Raw genomic sequence first — 18206 nt, 5'->3', positions numbered from 1 at the left:
ACCACTCATGTTCCAAGTTAACAGGGAGGATCATATGAAGAAAGGATTTTAACACTTTGTCTGCTCTTCTCAGCCTGCTAAACTGAGAAAGAGGTTATAAACTATTGAAAATTAGGAATTTGGAGGTGTGCAACAATTTTAAAAAAGGAAAAAAAAACCATTCAGGCAGTTGATGTTTTTATTTTAGTTCCATGTCTGGCAGCTCCACGATTTCAAAGTCAAAAGTCCAGCCAAATTAGATGATTGAAATTCCCCAAGTTTCCGATATTAGCTACTCCAACCAAATAAGGATAAATAAGACAAGGATTTTTTTTAAATGATCAGAGGTTTCAAACTATGGATTATCTTATCAGCAGTGAAAAGCAAAAGTACATCGTTGCATTTTTCCTATAATGCTGCTGTGCAGAAGTGAATTTTCCAAGTCTACCGTTTCTTCTCATTAACACATTTTTGTTAATGCCACAGAATGACTTGATGCCTTTTTGTCTGCTTGTTGTAAACAAAGAACTTGACATTTGCTTCCAACTCTATTGTCTTAAACTATAATTACCTGTTATCTGTAATTGCCAGCACCATCTGATTCCAGTCATCTAAGGCAATGTTGATTCACAGCAGGATTTTCCATTGTATGAGACTCACTTCAATTTATATGTCAGTTTTTACTGAATTTGGTGCAGTCTCATCAAAATCAGGGGTGGCAGGGAAAAATAAAAGTTGTTAAATAAAACCCAAGAAAAGAATTTTACCAAATTGTTTGAAAATCCCCTCTGCCACTTTTTGGCTATATTGACCTTGGGTGAGTCAGTTTACTTCTTGGGCTTTAAGTTTCCTCATTTGCCAAATGAAAGGGTGAGGCCAGATGACTTCCAAGCAGCCTTCTGTCTATAAGTCTGTGAAATTGGAAAACATCTACGTCTTGGTTTTATTAATAATTTATCATGTTGCCAGTGAAACATGCTTTCAAACTAGAATACAGTTTGTATTAGAATTTATATTTAGAATCCAGTATCCCTGCCAGAGGCTCATTTTAGTCGGCTTCAAACCATTCTGTTCCCATTCAGTGAATGAAGGAATCAGATACTTGTATTGTTGTGTTTTTCTCTTAGATCTTTCCTTGAATTGTGTTGTGACTCGATGAAAAGCATTTGTTTTTGTTCAGTAGTTTTCTCTTCTAGTGAAATGTAAGGAGTTGGTGAGTACAGAAGAAGAAATTCGATGCAACAATCCAGTTCAACAAATACAAGGAAAAAGATAAGAAACACAATTAAACAAGAACAAAAGTCTTCTAGTATGAACACGGGCAAGAATTAGGAAGCCAGCCCCATGATCCTTAGTCTTTCTTATGGACTCTTCTTCAAAGGCTCCTTGGAGCAAGCCCACTTTGGGAGAGAGGCATCTTCTGGGCCTCGATTCCCTCATCTAGAAAAATGAAAGTATTGGAATGTATTAGTAAAAATTTAAAAATCACAAAGGTTCTTTCTAGCCTAAGGTTCTGTGATTTTTCTATGGCCCCATTGCCTATTTCTGTTAACTGCAATGTGCTCCTAAACACTTATGTTTTCTCCCTTGCCTCATACTTTTTGACTACTGAGCTTCAGTGCATGCAGGCCAGAGAGAAGACAAAAGGTCAGCTGGTTCATTTCCTACTCTTCTAATAGGATCCGATTTATATTACCACAGAGAAATAAGAATTGAATCTATTTTAAAGCCTACTAGAGAAGGAATTCCCACCTTCACTAGTAATTTTCTTATTCTTGTGGTTCTTGTTAAATGTATTTAAGTCGCCATAAGGAAATTCTTCCTCTTATTTTTCAGTCATGTCCAACTCTCCATGACCCCATCGGAGTTTTCTTGGCAAAGATACTGGAGTGTTTTGCCATTTCCTTTTCCAGCTCATTTTGCAGATGAGGAAATGGAGGCAAACAGGGTTAAGTGACTTGCCCAGGGTCACACAAGTAGTAAGTGTCTGAGGCCACATTTGAACTCAGGAAGATGAGTCTAACTGACTCCAGGTCCATCCCTCCATCCACTGCACCACCTAGCCACCCAAATTCTTCCTGAAAACAACCCTAAATATTAATTAAGATGATTTCCTTTCTTCTATCCCCAGTAAAGATAAATAGCATAAGCCCCAAATAGATCAGTAACCCATTGACCCTCAGTTTTCTCTTCTCCAGAGTTAATTATCTAATTAATTTGAGTTTTCTTTATATGCCTTATCTTCTAATCTTTTATTCATCCCTATGGCTCTTCTTTGATTCTCTCTCTGTCTCTCTCTATCTGAATTCTGTGCATCCCCTTTTCATTATTAAAAATATATTTTGAAATATCTGTCTATATATGTGTGTATGTGTGTATGTTGCCCCCTCCCCTCCCTGCCTCGGGAGTGGGTGGCAGAGATGGGGAGAGAATAAATCAGGAGACAAGGAGAGTGCAAATTTTTCTAATCACAAATCAGGAGTGGACCAGCCTTGAAGTCCCAGCAGGCCAGATCTCAAATCCTGCTTCCTTCACATCCTAGTAGAATTACTATTTACCCTCTGAGCGCTGCAGGTGACTTTGTAAGACTTAATTACAGTTTCGCCAAAGTAACTGAATTTCTTTGAGGCAGTTTCCAAAGTAAGAGTTTCCTGTAACAATGTCCAGTAGACCTTCTCTACAACCATCCAAAAGAAAAAAAAAAATCTGAACACATGGTATGACGAATGATTTTGCAAAACTGCATTAAGGTAGTAACTTTTATTTCTCTGAAATCATAATGCCCAAACCCATTAATCTAACGGAGACAATGCTGTTTTTAGAGGGTCAACAAGATTTCATGTAAATGATACGATGATCACGTTTTTGGATTTTCTATTAAGTAGTAGGTGTTTTTTTCTGCAATTATAGCAGGAAAACAAATGGGAATTGCAAATTAAGTTGAGCATGAGATTATTAACACAGACTTATTTTCTTTCCCTCTAGAAATCGGGTGCGAAGCTCCAATCCAATTTGAGAATGGAGGAGTTGAATATGAAAATAATACAGTTGGTCCAAGAGTAATATACTCCTGCAATCTAGGATATACCCTGGAAGGAGAGCCTGTTGCAGAATGCACTGAAAATGGACGTTGGAGCCATCCAATACCTTCCTGTAAACGTGAGTGATGAACGGAACAGGGATTGTGCTTTTATTCGATTCTAATACTCCTTGGTGATAGCTGCACCCTAATCTCTAATCTCTGTTAGTGAGTTAAAGGAGAGATTGACTTGTCACTAGATGAAATTGTATTTATCTGGTTAATGTGATTAGTGCACACCTCTAAATCATTTAATTCAGATTTTTTAAGACTTAGAACACAACCTGAATTATCAGGCTTGGATGTCTGCACTGATAAGATGAACTGGATAATTACCAAATCCACTTCTCTTAGGACTCTGTAATTTAAAAGGGTGATGTAAATTCTGTACTTCACTTGGAGGAAATGTCATGACACCGAGGAAAGAAAAAAATATTTCAGATACTGTAGTACAACTTCAAATGCATTCATAAATACAATATTTAAAAGACAGTATATTCTTTAGAATGAGACAAGGTTTCACGTGTAATTTGTAGTTTGGCTAAACTATTGGTAACTTTCTTTTTTTTTTCTTCGTTTTTTGTTTTTTTTAATTCATTTATTTTTCATTTACAACATTCAGTTCCACAAGTTTTTGCATTCCAAATTTTCTCTCCTTCCCCCTCCTCCCCACCCCAAGACAGCATGCATTCCAATATAGGTTCTACATATACATTCACATTAAACGTATTTTCACATCAGTCATGCTGCAAAGAAGAATTATAACCGAGGTAACTTTCCCAAGTAGGGTTATCTAACTATAACTGAGAGCACAATGGTAATGCATTTCAGTCACAGAATTTCAGTAGGAATCAGCGACTACCAAGTCACAGGCAGCCACGTGATGCAGTGGAGAGAGCACTGGGCTGAGAGTCAGGAAGTTCTGAGTCTAGAGTCACTGTTTTTAAAAATGGTCTCAGCTATGTGACCCTGAGCAAGTCATTCATCTTGTGTCTCAGTTTTCTCAACTGCAAAAAATTCATAATAGCACCTACCTCACAAGGTTGTGAAGATTAAATAAGATTTTTGTAAAACAGTACAGTGCCTGGCACTTTAAAAAAACCCAACAAACATTTATTAAGTCCAGCCATACCAAAAGAATAAGCCTTCTACAATATCCTTGATAAGCGGTTATTTAGTCGTGCCAGTGAAGAGGTCTGCCACTTCCCAAGGCAACCTCCTCCACTGGATAACTCTAATTCTTAGGAATTTTTTCCTTATCTCAACCCTAATTTTGCCCCCTTTGTACCTTCTATCCATTTTTCCAATTTCTGCCATCTGGGACCAAACAGGACAAGTCTTATCTCTCTTTTAGGTAAGAGGCCTCCAAATACTTAATGACCACTGTCATATTCCCCCTGAGTCTTCTCCATATTAAACAGCCTCAGTTCCTTCAACAGATTCTCTTATGTTGTAAACTTAATACCTTCCCCATCCTACTTGATGCCTTTTCTGGAAACTTTTTTACCTCGTCAGCGTGTTTTCTAAAATTTAGTTGTGTCCACAACTAATCACAACACTTCAGCTCGTCGATAAAATCTATGTTTGTCAGAAGATGTGTCAATGAATACATAAACCAATACCCTGATTACAAAAGAATGCAAAACCAGACTCTAGATCAAGTCATTAGAACACTTTTCTTGCAAGGTAAAAGCAGGCAATTTCTGAGAGTAAGATCCATGAAGAGAGGGAAAGGAGATGACTGATCCCTGCTCCTAATCCTCCATATACCAACTGTAGTCAGCCATTTCAGAGAGGAGGAAGGAAAAGAATTGAAGGAATGGGCATTTATTTTATGCTAGATGAACTTCTATGTGCCATACTGAAGACTCAAAGCTTTTCACTAAACACACAATACTCAGGAGACTTTTTTAACCTTACCTGGGATTCACAAATATTTTGGTTTAGCTGTGCCAGCTTCCCACTCCCTTTGTTTCCACCTTTTCCCACTCCTCCCTGCTTCCTCCAGCATTGATTTTGCTCCTAACCTTGTCATCTTCTCCTAGATGATCCTCTTTCCAGGCCACTAGGATTATCAATTAGAAGCTTAGAATTGGGTGAATACTTTCAGCCTAGTTAATGGAAACACAGGGTAGGAAGAAGAGTCCATGCCAGGACATTAGAATACCAATATTACAGTAATTAAGTAATTAAGAAACCAAGTAATTACATCCAAGCAATGATTTATTTGGCAATGCATTCAGTTGCAAAACAAACAAGGTCCAAGATTCTCAGTAGCCAAGGACCCAGAAGCTTGGTTTCTCACAGTTAACATACAGTTTGGAGGGAGTCAAAAACAGGAAACACAGGAATATAGGGATTGAGACATCTGGGTTCTCATTGGTGGAGGGGAGTAGGGAGAAACTGAGGTGAGAGGAAAAGGGGTATTCTTGTGATATTCTTTAAGACAGCTTACAGCGAGGAGGAGGAGTACTCTCGTGAAACCTCCTAAATCAAGTGACTTACATGGAGTTGAAAATTAACTTCACAAAATGGTGACTAAAAGCAAAGTGGAGTCACTAATGCTGGGTTCTCAATCCCCAGGATCACTTTATCTATTAGGGATTTTTAGACAGCATGACAGTCTACCTTCAAGGGGCATCAAAGAGTGGAATAAGGGGCACAAAGAGTACAAGCAGATTCAGAGTGTTTTATACCCCCTAAGGAAACAAACCTTGTTAAATAGATTCTATAGGTAAATTAAGTCAGGCTACCGATCAAACTATTTGGAGGGCTAATCTGAAATAAATTGAGAGGGGAGATTTATGTGTTACCAAGAAAATTCAGCAAACAAAAACACCATAAAATAACCTCATCTCCTTGTAAGCTGGTATCCACTCCCAATATCCATTTAATCAGCACATTTTATCCTGAGTCCCAGATGTCCCAGGTAATTATCAGGTCACTGGAAACATTTTCCCTTGGACATTCTGGAATAGGTTTCATTGTCAGGGCAACTTTGAAGAGGGCTCCTCTAGTAGATATGCTCCTCTGGTTCCAAGTCAGTTATAGAGATTCCTAGGTAATTCTGCTAGAGTCTGCCAGTAACAAGACTCAATACAATTTAGTACAACCTCCTAAATTTGCTTTTCCAATAACTAGTTCATGTGGTGAAAACCAACTGAAGCCTTATGGTTCTTATCCTGTTAACAACAGGGTTATAAGAAGAACATAAAATTAGAAATCCATAATTCACTTGAAACTTCAGAGAATTTCAATTTTTACATAGTTTGCTGTTTCTCTCTTTACCTAAACCTTATAGGGAAACTGCCATCAACAAGAGAAAAGAAGAATCTTAAAAAAGAAAATCCATGAGGGCCTGACTTGGAAAATGAGCCCTTCTGTCTCTTAAAATTATCGAAGACTTCAAAATAGCAAAATAATTCCACTTTTCTTTATAATTATAAATGCAATTTTATATATAAAATCTTTGATCCAATTTTGAGAACTTGTTACTAAAACATACTCAAAGCCTGTATAATTCATTGGAAACATTTGGAAACCAATAATAAACACAGTCTCCGCCCCGTCCTCCTCCTTCTCCCTCTTTCTCCCCCTCCCTTTCCCTCCCTCCCTTCCTCCCTCCCTCCTCTTCTCTTTCCCTCTCTCTCCATATATGTGTGTGTGTGTTAGAGAAAACAGTCTGATCTTGCTTTCTCAAAATTTACTACTCCATTTAATTAGAAAACTTTTACATCTTTGTCTCATTCCCTGGTTTTGAGAATATCATCCCTATATCATCCTTAAATAATGAGATATCTCAAGGTCTTAATCTTAACTAGTAGCAAGGGGATGGCCAAGCTAAGAAGTCATTTACCCAGTTATATAGAATATAGAACCGACTACAAACTCAGATTGAAAAGAGTAAAACCTTTTATATTTACTTCCTATTATAATAACTCAGAGATGTTTTAGTATTAATCTATTAATTGATTTAGTACTGTAACAACAAAGACTTCTACAATTCACCTGCCCTAATTATAGACATTTGCTATGAAAGGAAAAGGAGGGACATGGTTAATATGGTATCAAGATTGTCCCCACAAGGGTGCGGACTGACCTGACATTAGCCATAATGGGGAAAAGTCCGTTAGCTCTGTTTGATGCCAGGCAAGAGTCATAGTTAACAGTCAATCACACAGCAAAGTTCCACATTTATTCACAAGGTATCAAAAACCACACTCAAAATTAATGGGGTGAGAAAGGAAATAGCACAATGAAAAACTGAGTCAAGAGGATCCTACCTTAACTTAAGCCAAGGTAATCCCCTCAACTTTTACCAGGGACAGACATCCATCTACAGAGTTCCAGACTGTGCTCTCTTTGGACAGCACATAACATGTCCTTTGAGTGATGGGCTATTGGCCTCATAACAATTCAGATAACCATACCTGAAATCAAAACTTAGAACAATACTTAATTGTAGTCTCTAGAGATTTAACCTCAAATAGTAAAATTTCACTGATCACAGCTTAAGGCATTTAGGTGGCACAGTGGATAAAGTGCTGGGCCTGGAGTCAGGAAGACTCATCTTCCTGAGGTCAAATCTGGCTTTAGATACTGACTAGCTGTGTGACCCTGGGCAAGTCATTTGACCCCGTCTGCCTTAGTTTCCTCATCTGTAAGAGATGAGATGGAGATGGAGATGGAGAAGGAAATGATAAACCACTCCAGTATCTTTGCCAAGAAAACTCCAAATGGGGACACAAAGAACTGGACATGACTGAACAACAATGATTATTTTTCTCATGTTGCAACAAGAGTTAACAATTGACATATATAAGGACATCTTATTCACCCTTCATTTATAGTTTAAGAACAATTACATTCCAAAGTTTCACCCATACAGTGAACACATAATAGTTAACTCCAAACCCCAGGAAAAAATGCTTTCTATAATAAGCCTTTAGCTATTATTGCCAAAGATTGAAATCTTTGAATCTAAGGCCTATTGTTACTCAGTTGGTTCAGACTATTTATTAACAAGTACAACTTCCTAATTCCCATAAGTGTTAACCAAATAGTCTATCAGATAAACTTCACTCTTTACTGTAAGCAAACTAGTAAGTTTCCCCGCTTTGGCTGGGCATAGTCCCAATTTCTCAAACTTCAGTACTCTGCTTTAGCATTTTATCAGTAGGGCTGATAAGACTTATGACTTTGCTCAAGTAAAAAGGCCCAAGGAACCTCACAGATAAGGACAACTTAAGAGATCTTTGCTACGGTTTTTAAACAATAAATTATTATTATTTTTTAAAGCAAAATCTACCCAATTAAATATTTAACAGTTTTCAAACATTTTGACCACATTAACAGCTAAATTCCTATCTAACAGCATCCAAATTAAAAGAGAAATTACTTTTCCCAAATTCCACGATATAAGAAAAAAATTTAGAAATACAATAATAGCATCCGCAATATCATGTATTTAAAACATGAAACAAACTTATTATCAGGTTGGTGACACCAATTCAGTTGAATGCATTTCCAAATTATCTTACGTAGAAAATTATTCTTTTTATCGCTTTTGGTTTTCCATATTAATCACATCTAAAACCCCATTATAGAGTAGTCCAGCACAGAGTAATTACATTCAATTAAAGAAATAGTAACACAGTTAATATTTAGTGTTTACAAGGCACTGTGTTAAGCACTTCGCAGTTATGTGATCCTCACAACCCAGGGAGGTGGGGGGCTACTATTATGATTTTCTTTACAGATTAGGAAAGTGAGGTAGACACAGGTAAGACAGGCAATAAATTTCTAAGACTGAATTTTAAATCAGGTCTTCCAGATAGATGAATTTTCCAGCATATTGCTTTAATGCTAAATAGCATTATGTGATTTGTATTAAGTTACGACTTACCACAGTTTTCTTAATAGGAGAATGTATCTTACTGTAAATGAGACCACATAATGGTTTCATTTCAGAACGAAATTTTGACCAAATCAAATCTGGGTTTATAATCACCACTGGTAACTTTTAAATCTCAGTTTTCTTAAGGGCCCACTGTTATCAGTTCAGAGGTTCCCAAAGTGGATGGTACTGCCCCCTGGGGATGCTGGAATGATCCAGAGGGGCTGTAGTAGTCTTGAGTGCAATTGGGGGTGGAGGGGTATTGAATAAAAATAAGGGAGTGATGGAAGCATAAGGAAAGAGAAGATAAAATTTTGAACAACCATTCATACATGTTACATCAGTTGTATAACAGAGTTAAAGTCATGGGGATTAAATTATTTTCCAAATAAGCATACAAAATGCAAGTTATAACCAATCAGTGGTCAAGTGTGCTGACAGGTCTTAATCAGCAAGTGTTGCCAGGCAAGCATTTCATGCATTGTTGGGAAGTCCAGCATACAGGGGCAGGAATATGTGCATGCAATGACTTGTTTACAATACTACATAGTTACAGGATGCAATATTGAGTCATCAAAATTTCAATGCAGGAAAAAACCCACAAATTTACAAAAAATCATTAAATTTAAGATGCATCATTTCAAAAAATTTAAATGATGCAAATTTCAAGAAAAGCATTAAAGGATTAAAGAAAGTAGATTTCTGGGGTGTGGAGGCAATGAGTAATTTTTTATTTTGAAAAAGGGGCAGTAAGCCAAATAAGTTTGGGAACCTCTGAGTTAGTTCATGTTCAAAAAGTTTGTGGTGGCACTCTCAGCTTCCCATAACTTTTTTTTATTTCCTTTTAAATCATTGAAAGAATTAAATCAATTCCTTTGATTTCTTAATCCAGCTCTATCTTTCCCTGAGGCTCTTCAGTTGTTACTCTGGGAAGGTCAAAGAGGACAGGGGCATATAGGTAGGAAATGCTACTTATTAAAAAAAGAAAGAGGATGCTATTCTCAAATAATTCAATGCTACAAACATATTTCTGTATTTTCCATATCATAAAGAGTAATTAAAGTTTCTCATATCCTTCTTATCTCAATGAGAGCAAAACCTCCCTCAAACCTCCTTCCAAAATCCCTTTACTTTCAAAAGCCTGCATTCACACTGTGTCAATGCAGACTCCAACTTTCTTTAACTTTTCTACCCATTCTTCTCTCATCCCTAATTGCTTAAACTTTCTTTTTTCCTCTCTTTATATATTCCTCCAATGGACTTTGATTAAAGCCCTTCAAAACTGGGTCTTTCTTTTTCTTACTTTTCATTCCTGAATCCACAACTGCTGTGTAGAGTATGGCTGCCTTGCGAAGGGTCCAGTTGAAATTAGATAACGTAAATTTATAGTGCATTCAATCCCTAGAGCTTCCTAAATTTTTCCACCCCATTCACCAGAATGTAAATAGGAGCAAAATAAGTGAAAAGTAGGAGTAGTCCAAGGCTAGGGTTGAGCAAAGCTGTGATCAGTGTTAGAATAAGCAGGTGAAGTTTTTGAGAGTAGAATAAATAGTGTAAAGTAGAAATGGTTCACCAAGGGATAAAGATAGAGAAAGGAGGAAAGGGTAGTCAGTACCAACTTATGATTAAACTTTTGAAATACAACCAGTTCATAGGCTGTTGATGAAGGTAGGCCAGAATCTTCCCCAAAACCAAGAACAAATATAAATCTCTCTCCTTCGGCAGCTTTCTCTCCTTTTTTTATTGTTATTACTGACATAACCTTCTTTATCTCTTCAATTTCCTCTTAGTGCCCCAGCACCTAAAATTGACCATCATGTTCTTGCAGTTATCTCACAAGGACACTCAGGAATGCAGTAACGTTTTCACCAAACAGCATTAAGCTGGAACTGGTATCTCAATTTATGTTCCTCACCAATCTCTTCATATCTCACAATATGCTATAAAAAATCCCTCACTCGAGCATTTCCTAGAGTTTCCCTTGGCACCATAAAAATATATGGATTACATTCATATATTTTTATCACTGAGATGTGTAAGATGTCTTAAAAAATCTCCTTATTGCATTCTAACCCAAACCTATAATAGGAAAAATATGAGTAACTCTGTGACTCAAGTCATGTTTATGATATCCGATATGATTGTCTAGTGCTAATACCCCACACCCCTATCACACACACACACACACGCACGCACGCACGCACGCACGCACACACATGCATCCCTCCACAAGTATGGTATAATAGAAAGAGGACCTCCAGGAAGATGTGGAATTTTGTCCTGCTTCTGCCACTAACTCGCTTTGACTCATTTTTTCAGGTGTGTCCAACTCTTCATGATTGTGGTTCATGTTAAATGGATTTAAGTCACCATGAGGAAATTCTTCCTCTCATTGTTCAGTGATGTCCAACTCTCCATGACCCCAGTTGGGGTTTTCTTGGCAAAGATACTGGAGTGATTTGCCATTTCCAGATCATTTTACAGATGAGGAAATGGAGGCCAACAAGTGACTTGCCCAGGGTCACACAGCTAGTAAGTGACTCAGGCCAGATTTGAACTCATGAGGAGGAGTCTTCCCGACTCCAGGCTCAGTGCTCTATCCACTGCACCACCCAGCTGCCTACTAACTAACTTTACCTCTATGGGCTTCAGTTTGCTCAGTTGTACAATGAAAGGATTGGACTAGGTGACCTGTGATATGGCTCCTGATTGATCCTGTAATGCCATGACCTTGTGATTTGTAAAATGGTGGAAGGAAATGAAATGATTTCTAAAATTACATGCATGATTCTTATATTCTTGCCTGATGAAACTTCTAAAGGCCACTCATATGGAATTCAGTGTGGTACAGGGTAGAGAGTCTGGGGTTTGGAGTCAGGGGACTTGGGTTCAAATCCTGCCTCTGCTACTTACCACTAGGGTGACCTTGAAGATGTCCCTTAACGTCTCTAAGCCTCTGCTCTTCCTCTGTAATATGAAGATTAGATGACCTCCAATATTCCTTCCAGTTCTAAATCTTAGGTCCTATGGTCTTCCTTTTCCATTATTTTTTTTAAAGATGGAAATTAAGAGTCTTTTGAAATATTGAAAGGCACTATAATGTAATGAATGGGACACTGGATCTGGAGGCAGGAAAACCAGAGTTCATATCCTGCCTCAAACACTTATTAGGTATGACACTGGGCAAGTCATTTAACCTCTCTGGGCCTCAGTTTCCTCATCTGTAAAATGAGGAAGTTGGACTTGATAGCCTCTGAGGTCACATCCACCTTATAGATCTATGGTAGTGTGGTATCTAGATCTTCAAAAGAGCATTCAATTTGTCACCAGGTTCAGGCACTTGATTCACTTGTGTGGATTGTAGTTTGGTGGTTTCAAATCCTGGTTTTCTGTAGCTGAGTTACCCACATAAATAATCTTACACATGAAATTTAATATTATGAGTATCTTTCACAATCTATATTTTAAACACGAGGATCCTTTGAAATGAAAATCCTAAATCATAAAGGTAAGAGAGACAGAGAGAGAAAATAGGATGATAAAGGAAATTAATAGGAAAAAATACAATAAAAGGGTTTTTTTTTCCCTTTTTTACAGCAAATCCCTGTCCTGTACCTTTTGTAATCCCTGAGAATGCTCTTCTTTCTGAGAAGGAATTTTATGTTGGTCAGAATGTATCTATCAAATGCCGAGAAGGCTATCTGCTACAGGGCCAAGCTGTTATTACCTGCAACCCTGATGAGACCTGGACACCAACAAGTGCCAAGTGTGAAAGTAAGTGTACTGGCGAGATCTAATTAAATCTGTTGTAGCCTGTATTCCCAATGTTATGTGACTTTGTCAAATCCCATAACCTAATTATAGATTTTATTTGAGCACTGGCCTCTTATAGCAGAGAGCCTCTTATAGCATTGTGTACTGAATGGGGAGCCAATCTCTGAACCAGGAAGATCTGGGTTCAAGTCTCAGCTCTGACACCTACTGGCTGTGGGACCCTGAGCAAATCACTTAACTTTGTCCAGGGTCCCACAGCCAGTAGGTGTCAGAGGTGAAACTTGAACCCAGATCTTCCTGGCTAAAACTCTGACCTATGTCTTACCACTGGACTGGAGGAGAGAGTGGGGCTGATGACTTTGCATAGCTCTTCCTTACTTAAATCCAATTCATTTGCAAGTAAAGACATCACCCTCCTGATGTCATGGGTCCTCTTTGAGAATAAAGGACGAACAACAACAAAACTGTGTGTTGTACCAACCTGAATTGGTAGAAGGAATTTCCTCACCTTGGGTTCCTACACAACTGAAATTGCAGGTCCAATCCTTATACCTGTTTTATGATATCAACCAGTGCTTGCTTTGTCAATCTTGAAAATTCTAAGGAAAGATGCTGGGCACTCCCTCTCGCTATACTTCAATTATCTAATGTATAAAATCATAGATTTGGACTAGAGCAACAATCCCCAACCATTACAAGTGTGTGGTCCCTTTCTTGTTATATAATTACATTGTTTAAAAAAGATTTAAGGACAATCACATGATGATATCGGTTAATTGAGAAAATATAGAACAACAAAATCCTACTATGAATTAGTAATGCTTTTAAGGGAATTTGTATTTTATTAATCAGAAATGCATCTGCCTATACTCAGAAAAGAATAATGTCTGTAAGACTTTTAATCTATCAAGTACATATTTATTTATTTATGGATGCCATATAGGGTTATTACTCTGTAGCCTCTGAGGGGTCCACATCCCACAAATTAGGAATCACTAGACTAACCAATCTCCAAGGACCTTTACAGTTATGATATTCTATGCCAAATTCAAAGACTAAAGAGAATAAAATTTCAAATTGTACCTAGAAATATGAGGGTTTTTTTTTTTTGCTTGAGTAAGCACATGTATTAGAAGTCGGGTTTTTTTTTTTAATTAGGAGTGGGGCTATCAATTGGAAGAAAGGACGAAAAGGAAAGAGGAAGGAGAGAAAAATAGAAGGAAGGAGTCACTGAATTTTTTTAAACACATAACAAAGATCATAAGGGAAAGCCAGGAAGAAAGACAGACAAGCTGGGCAGCTTTGCTTCTTCCTGAATTTATTATATATTTAAAAGGGAAAAAAACATATAGAATATAGTTTATAATATAGTTTATAAACATACAGAATATAGTTTATAGTTTAATATAGTTTATTATATCAATTATATATAATATATTAATATAGTTTGTTAATGTAGTTTATAATTTATAGTTTATTAACATACAGAATATAGTTATAATGAAGTTTCTTACATAATTATCTTTTTCAGTTTTACTACTTTATATGAAGATTTTCATTTTATTTGATGTTTAAGTTCAGAAATTTAAAAGAAATGTCTAAGGAAAAACAAACAAAATGTATCCAGCTCAACATATTCTCTGTATCAATTTAAAATGTTTCTTTCTCTAGATGATGGCATAGCCAACAAAGTACTCAAGATATATGCTGAGAGGAAGTATTCTAGAACTCCCAGTTCAGCAGCAGTTTTGCTTTGTGACACTTCTGTTAATGTTTGTCTTACACATTTATTTAACTGTTCTATCCTTCTCACATTCTCCTATCTTATCTCCCATCTCTCCAACTAGATTGTAAGCTCTTTGAGGATTGAGACTGGGTTTTATACATCTTTGTCTCCCACAAGACTGGAAAACTTGCATTTATTAGCTGGTGTGACTGTGGCCAAGTCCCTTTCCTTCTCTGGGCCTCAGTTTCCTCATGTCTTGAAAAGAGGGAACTGGGCCAGATAATCTCTAAAGTTCCTTCCAACCCTCCGTCATATGAGTACCTATTTGTGTGCAAGGCACTGCCAGGTACAGTGGCTGAAGAAGGAGCTTACATTCCAGTAAGAGTGATGAGACAGTTGCACAAATAACTCTAGTGCAGTGTGACCTAAAGTTAGTGATAAATGAGTGATAGAAACAAAGGACAACAAGGTTCTGTTATTGAAATTATACCTGTGAATCCATCTGAAGTCCTGCTTATTTGTCTTGTGAAAACACAACCTTCAATTTCTCAAATAGATATACAAACATTTAAGTAGAAAAATCAATCAAGTTGGCAGAACATTCCTCTAAAGCTATCACATTTCTTTTTCAATAAGACATTTCCTTATTAACATTTTATACTGTGATTCTTCTTCATAGTTACTTTTGTTATGTGTTGCAGCCTCTTCAATCCTTCCATGTACCTTTCCACTGACCTCTGAGTGATACTTATTTTTAATTCTTTAGAGACTATAATATTCCATGATTGGTACTCGGTGGTATACTGGAGTTGGCTTATGGCAGCTCAGATTGTTAAATTTTTAGTGTGAGCATTCACACCTCAGGAATTGGAAAATGCTACAGATCACGGCTTGATTAATTGTTTGGTTGATTATTTAGATTGAAGAAAATTTTGGAGAAAATGATAATACTACAGATTAAACTTTAAAATGCCATGCATACATTTTTTCCAATGGTGTAGTTGTTAAACATTAACCAGGACACCCCTAATTAAAGTAGAATTTTGTGGCATTAAAATATATTCATTTATAAAATGTAATATTAAAAATTTCTCCTTATTCACACCCTCACTCACATAACCCCATGAGTAACCACAAGTTGCACAGTGCTATGATAGGTATTACATGTTGAAGAGGGATCAGTTATGGACATTCAACATGGTTATGCTTCTTGTTCCATAGGCACAATGATACAAGCCAACCCCTATGGGGAGAGCTCTCTCAGCCATCCCTGTTAGTGGAATGCAAATATTAATTCTTAATTCCTTAAAGACTTTCATCCATAGGTTTATAAAGCTAACCTCCAACCCTTAGGTGATAGCTGACTCTTTAAACCTCATTTTGCCCAAAACTGTTGCAGATATTTCATTTTGCCCAAAACTGTTGCAGATATTATATTAACACGTCATTTTGTAGAATAGTAACACAAGATCAAAATGTCCCTATGGACACTACAAATACCTTCTCAGTGGGCCTTGTAAGTAGGCATGCCTATAACTGATTCTTTTGTTTAATTTAGAGATCTCTTGTGGACCTCCAGCTCATGTTGAAAATGCAATTGCTCGTGGTATACATTACCAGTATGGAGACCTGATAACCTACTCCTGCTACAGTGGATATATGTTGGAAGGCTCCCTTAGAAGTGTGTGCTTGGGAAATGGAACCTGGACATCACCACCTACTTGCAGAGGTATGGGTAAATTTGATTTGTTATTTTTTTGTGAAGCTCTTGGGAAATCTACATAGAAAACTCAGATAGCTTAAGATTAGTATCTGTTTAACTTACTAATTTATTTCAATAAACATGTTATTGAGTGCCTGCCATGTGTAAGACATAATATTCTGTGGTGGGTATACAAAGATTAGAATAAAACAATCCCTTCCTTCGAGGAGCCCATGTTCTACTGGTGCATACAACACGTACATACTTAAGGAAAAAACAAGGTAAGTAGAGGAAGCAGAGAACATTCATGACTGGAGAGGTCTGAGAAGGCTTCCCAGAAGAGGTGGTATCTGACCTGAGGCTTGAAGAAAGCTAAGGATTCTAAGATAATAAGTTATTAAATTCTAATATATTCAATTGTTATGCCAGTTACTGTAAGATTTAAAAATACATATTCCAGGTATTAAAGTGATTTAAATAAATACATTTTAGAAATTTATTTTTAAATTTCCTGTAAGGGGAAGAAGTTGGGATTTATGAATTGCAATATGAATACAGGATTCCTTATTCCTTGAAATACTGTTATGCATTGAATAGTCGAGCCTCAAAATATAACAGACAATCCTAAATGATATCAATAACTACTCTAAAGAGGTTAGTCTGGTAATCTATACAGGAAAAACCAAATAGATGAAGAATGCCTATTTTGCAGACAAGGGTATGCAGTTGAGTAGGTGTTTCATTGAGCTGCTCCGCCATTGTACCAATCTAGGAGAGACACTGTAGGTGGACAATGAGCTCAATCCTTAATTGAATAAGAGAAAAAACAGACCAAATATCATAGCACATTCAGTGAATCCAAGGTGCTCTTTGAAGTGAAAACCCACCCATATTCTTCCAGCAATCCTATATGACTGCAAATTCTAGGGCATCATCATTTTCAAAGGACCTAACTTGCAGGTGACCCAAAGGACAATGGAGAGATATATAGTGGGCATAAGTGAGCTGCAGTATATTATCAGTGATGACTTTAATGCAAGAAATGTTTTTAAAGATATGAATGATTGGATAAGGAGGTGATCCAGCTATGTAGCAAGAGCAAAAAAAAAAAAAAAAACAGACAGCCTAAGTACCTCATGAATATCCCTCTAATAACAAAAGACTAAGACAAGAGTCTTCAGCATATTGGGTGGATGGACCCCTAATGAAAGATTTATGGGAAAAACTGATCAAGTCACACAATCATTTAAATAGTTGAGGTCCTAGCTGGAAGGCTTTCTTTCTTTTCTTTATGTATGCAGTCAGGTTTTTTGGTTGGTTGTTTTGTTTTTGACCCATGACTTACTTCATTTAGGAAGCTTTTAGTGATAAAACTCCCACAACCAAAGCACTGACTAGGCAATAGATCTTCTTAGAGAGCTGCCTGGGCACTTAACAGTTAATGTGATATGGCCAAGATTACATAGTCAGTATGTGGCTGAGGCAGAACTTGAACCTAGCTCTTTCTGACTCCAAAGACCTTTCTACTTTTCCATGATGCTTCTCCATGTAATTAGTTATAATGTGATATATTCTGCTTCCTCATCTGTAGATGAAGCAGTAGGTTTAAAAGATTATTTATATTCTAAGGTCCGTTTCAGGTCCTCTGACATCCTTTGATCCCATGTTGAGAGAGAAGATAGGCACTTTATAAGAAAGCCCTTCAAATATCCTTATCTTGTGGACTCCTGCTTCAGGGGTCCCATCTGTAAAACAAAAAAAAGCAGGGGAGGAATCTGTTTGAACTTTTGCTTCTGCTGCCCCTGCTGGGAAAGAGCATATTTCTAATGCACTATGAACTCTCCAGTGATGCTATGTTCTCATCACAGAAAAAGTCAGGGTCAAAGGCAGTGCCTCTTCCTTCCTGAGAGGAGGGAAAGAGGGAGTCAGCTAAACAGAACCTTTCCTGCATCTGCCTACACAACTTGATAGGGAAGAGAAAGAAAGTAGAGAATGTTTAGCCTTGACCTTCCTTGGAATCAATAGTTGGTGTCTCTGGATCCATGGCAAA

General features: G+C 37.1%; 1 protein-coding gene across 1 annotated transcript in view; it reads left to right on the top strand.

The window, feature by feature from the left end:
- Window positions 1-18206, top strand: part of SVEP1 (sushi, von Willebrand factor type A, EGF and pentraxin domain containing 1) — a 347418-nt gene that overhangs the window by 299687 nt on the left and 29525 nt on the right. Inside the window, exons 42-44 of the mRNA XM_036739508.1 lie at window positions 2965-3138; window positions 12552-12728; window positions 16013-16183. Coding sequence (XP_036595403.1) covers window positions 2965-3138; window positions 12552-12728; window positions 16013-16183 — 522 coding nt within the window. The remainder of the gene's footprint in view (window positions 1-2964; window positions 3139-12551; window positions 12729-16012; window positions 16184-18206) is intronic.

Source organism: Trichosurus vulpecula, chromosome 9 (genome assembly GCF_011100635.1).
Source record: "Trichosurus vulpecula isolate mTriVul1 chromosome 9, mTriVul1.pri, whole genome shotgun sequence".
In the NCBI taxonomy this organism is placed as follows: domain Eukaryota; kingdom Metazoa; phylum Chordata; class Mammalia; order Diprotodontia; family Phalangeridae; genus Trichosurus; species Trichosurus vulpecula.
This window is presented reverse-complemented; position numbering and strand designations above follow the sequence as displayed.